This window comes from Urocitellus parryii, chromosome 7, assembly GCF_045843805.1.
Source record: "Urocitellus parryii isolate mUroPar1 chromosome 7, mUroPar1.hap1, whole genome shotgun sequence".
In the NCBI taxonomy this organism is placed as follows: Eukaryota; Metazoa; Chordata; class Mammalia; order Rodentia; family Sciuridae; genus Urocitellus; species Urocitellus parryii.
The window spans coordinates 176471215-176474126 of record NC_135537.1 but is presented as its reverse complement, the minus strand read 5'-3'; the positions used below and the strand labels follow the sequence as shown (position 1 = coordinate 176474126).

General features: G+C 51.7%; 1 protein-coding gene across 1 annotated transcript; it reads right to left on the bottom strand.

Moving 5' to 3' along the window:
* Positions 1-357: 357 nt before the first annotated feature.
* Sstr2 (somatostatin receptor 2) lies at positions 358-1467 on the bottom strand. Its single transcript, XM_026411716.2, has one exon. It carries the CDS (start codon positions 1465-1467, stop codon positions 358-360), a length of 1110 nt encoding a protein of 369 aa, XP_026267501.1.
* Positions 1468-2912: the final 1445 nt, after the last annotated feature.

Here is a 2912-nt window from a genome sequence, read left to right as displayed (position 1 = left end):
TACAAATATAAATATAAGAACACACTTTACACAGCAGGCTGGAAGTCCATAGACACGCACATAGGGTTGTTTTTTTTCTCTTTTTGTTGAACTTGAGCATCTCTCAAGGTCATAGGTCTCCAGACTGAATTGTCTGCCTGCACTTGAGTGTTCACTTAAAGGGGAAGTAATCAACGTATTAGTTATCTACCAGACAAGCCCGTTCATTCGTTGTGCTGTTACTTGGGCTCAGGCCCATCGGACCTCTATCCTAGAAGCCAGGTGTGCCGGTGGGAGGAGGGAAGAGCGGGTGAGAAGGGAGTCCTTTGCCCATGGAGTTTGTTTTGTTTTGTTTTAGATTTTGTTTGGCCAGGCAATTTAGATACTGGTTTGGAGGTCTCCGTTGAGGAGGGTCCTCTGGGTCTCCGTGGTCTCATTCAGCCGGGATTTGTCCTGCTTGCTGTCGCTCCGTTCCCCGTCATCTGTGCCACTCACCTTGACCAAGCAGAGGACGTTCTGGAAGCTCTTCTTGAAGTTGTCAGACAGGAAAGCATAGAGGATAGGGTTGGCACAGCTGTTGGCGTAGGTGAGGACCACCACAAAGTCAAACATGCCTTTGAGGGCCGGGGTGGGGTCGATGGCCACGGTCACGGAGGACACATTGAATATGTAGAAGGGGAGCCAGCAGAAGATGAAGACGGCCACCACTATGGACACCATTCGGGTGACCTTCTTCTCGGACTTTTTCCTCTTAGAGGAACCTACTCGGATGCCAGAGGACTTCACCTTGATGATAATGAACAGGTAGCAGAGACAAATGATGGTGAGGGGGACCAGGAACCCCAGGATGAACGCATAGATGATGAACCCCGTGTACCACGCCCCAGATTCACCTGGCCAGTTGATGGTGCAGCTGCTTTTCCCCCACTGGTTGCTCCGAAGCCCAGCATAGATCATGATAGGCAAGATGACTAGCAGAGAGACCCCCCACACAGCCATGTTGATCATCTTGGCTGTCCGGGGTCTCCTCCACTTGGCCGACTTGATGGGGTGGACCACAGCCAGGTAACGGTCGATGCTCATGACCGTCAAGCAGAAGATGCTGGTGAACTGGTTGATGCCGTCCACAGTCATGACCACCCGGCAGATGGCCTTGCCAAAGGGCCAGTGGACCAGCGCCACCTGCATGGCTAGGAAGGGCAGCCCCAGCATGAAGAGCTCATCGGCAATGGCCAGGTTGAGGATGTAGATGTTGGTGATGGTCTTCATCTTAGCGTAGCGGAGGATGACGTAAATGACAAGAGTGTTGCCACAGAGACCGATGATGCAGACCACGAAGTATATGAAGGTGAGGACCGCATTGCTGGTCATGTCGTAGTACGGCTCTGTCTTGTTGGAGTTGTTCGCTGCCGTTGCAGAGCCATTGAGGTCAAAGGGGGAGGGCGGCCATGCCTGGCTCTCATTGAGTTGCTCGTACACCGTCTCCATGGCTGCTTTTCAGTCTAAGCCAAGAGCCAACCTGCCCCCGATCTTACTCCCCCCTTAGTGAGCCTTGGAGGCCAAGGGTCCACGGTGACATCTGGAAGGAAACAAGATGGGCCCAGCAGTCAGTCACCAGCTGTTGAAACCCTGGCCAGCTTTCTGCATTTCTGGCTTATCCTCTTAGATGTACTCTTAAATGGGAAAAGGTGTTATCTTTCTGTGCCAGTGTCATAGCCACCAGCCCTGCGCAGACCTTGAGGTTTTTCCCAATAGTGGGGGAAGGGCAGGGCTAAGCCGTCATCTTTGATGACGCACTTCTAGGGGGTGCTGTGGCTTCCTCCCTGCCATACTTTGACCTCTAAGGAGTTGACTGTGCAGCTACAAGAAGGCAGAGAGTTCCAGCCTCCGGGCTTAGAGGGGCCTGGTGCTGGCATCTAGAGCCCTGTCCCTTGAGGGAGTCCCTGTGGACTGCCGGCTGCGTGGGACTCTCTCTCTCCTGAAACTAACCCCGTGGTGGGAACCCCCCAGACCTTGGCTCCCCTGTGGAGACCATGGGACCTCATGCCCAGCCATCCCCTGCTGGGCTCCACTGGGTTGCTTAACATGCGAGTCATGAGGGAGGGCACGCAGAGCCTTGGCATCATGTGGGGCTCATGACGGGAACCTCAGAAGTGTTATCCCCCCACCATCTCATTATGTCTAATTTATTGAATCCTGCCCACACAATGAATCAATTTATAGTCTTCAATATTAAAAATAAAAGTCTGGCTTGCTTTCATTTTGTTTTTAAATGTGTGCTTCAGTTTAGTTTTTCTTTTTCCATTTCTGTTTCTCTGACCCCAAATGCTTGACTCTCTTGTGTAGCAGAAAATGCTTCCCTAATGTCCCTGAGCTGGGTGCCACTCCAGAGTGCTAACAACACACAGATTTCATCTGCAGTCTCCTGATGGAGGACAAAAATGGGAGCCAGGCGAGGGCCGAGGGATACAGTCTCTTCATTGATGTGAACAGAAAATCACAAGCTCCGAGGTGGTTCATTCACACCCACATCCCCTTCATCCTCCCAGCCATGACCGGAGGTGGGGATAATTGTCCCTGTTTTAAAGATGTGGAAACTGAGGCTTAGGGAGGTGAAGCGACTAGCTTTTATAATTGGTAGTGCTGGGATTTGAACACAGGCCTCCTGACCCCAAGACTTCCACGCTTTCTACAGCATCACATCTGCTGCTCAGTGGGCTGGCAGATGAGGGGCTGGTAATTGGGTTCGGGTTTGAAGCAGCTGACTCCTGCATTACTACCTCCGTGCTGAGAAAAATAACTCTAGCACTGCTGGCTTGACTTAGGGTGTAGAACAATATGTGATCCCATGATGAAATGACTTATCTACAGTTGTTCAAAAAACATCACTGGCTGCTGGGTACAAAGACAGGGCAGGTGCCCTCTGGGAGGTG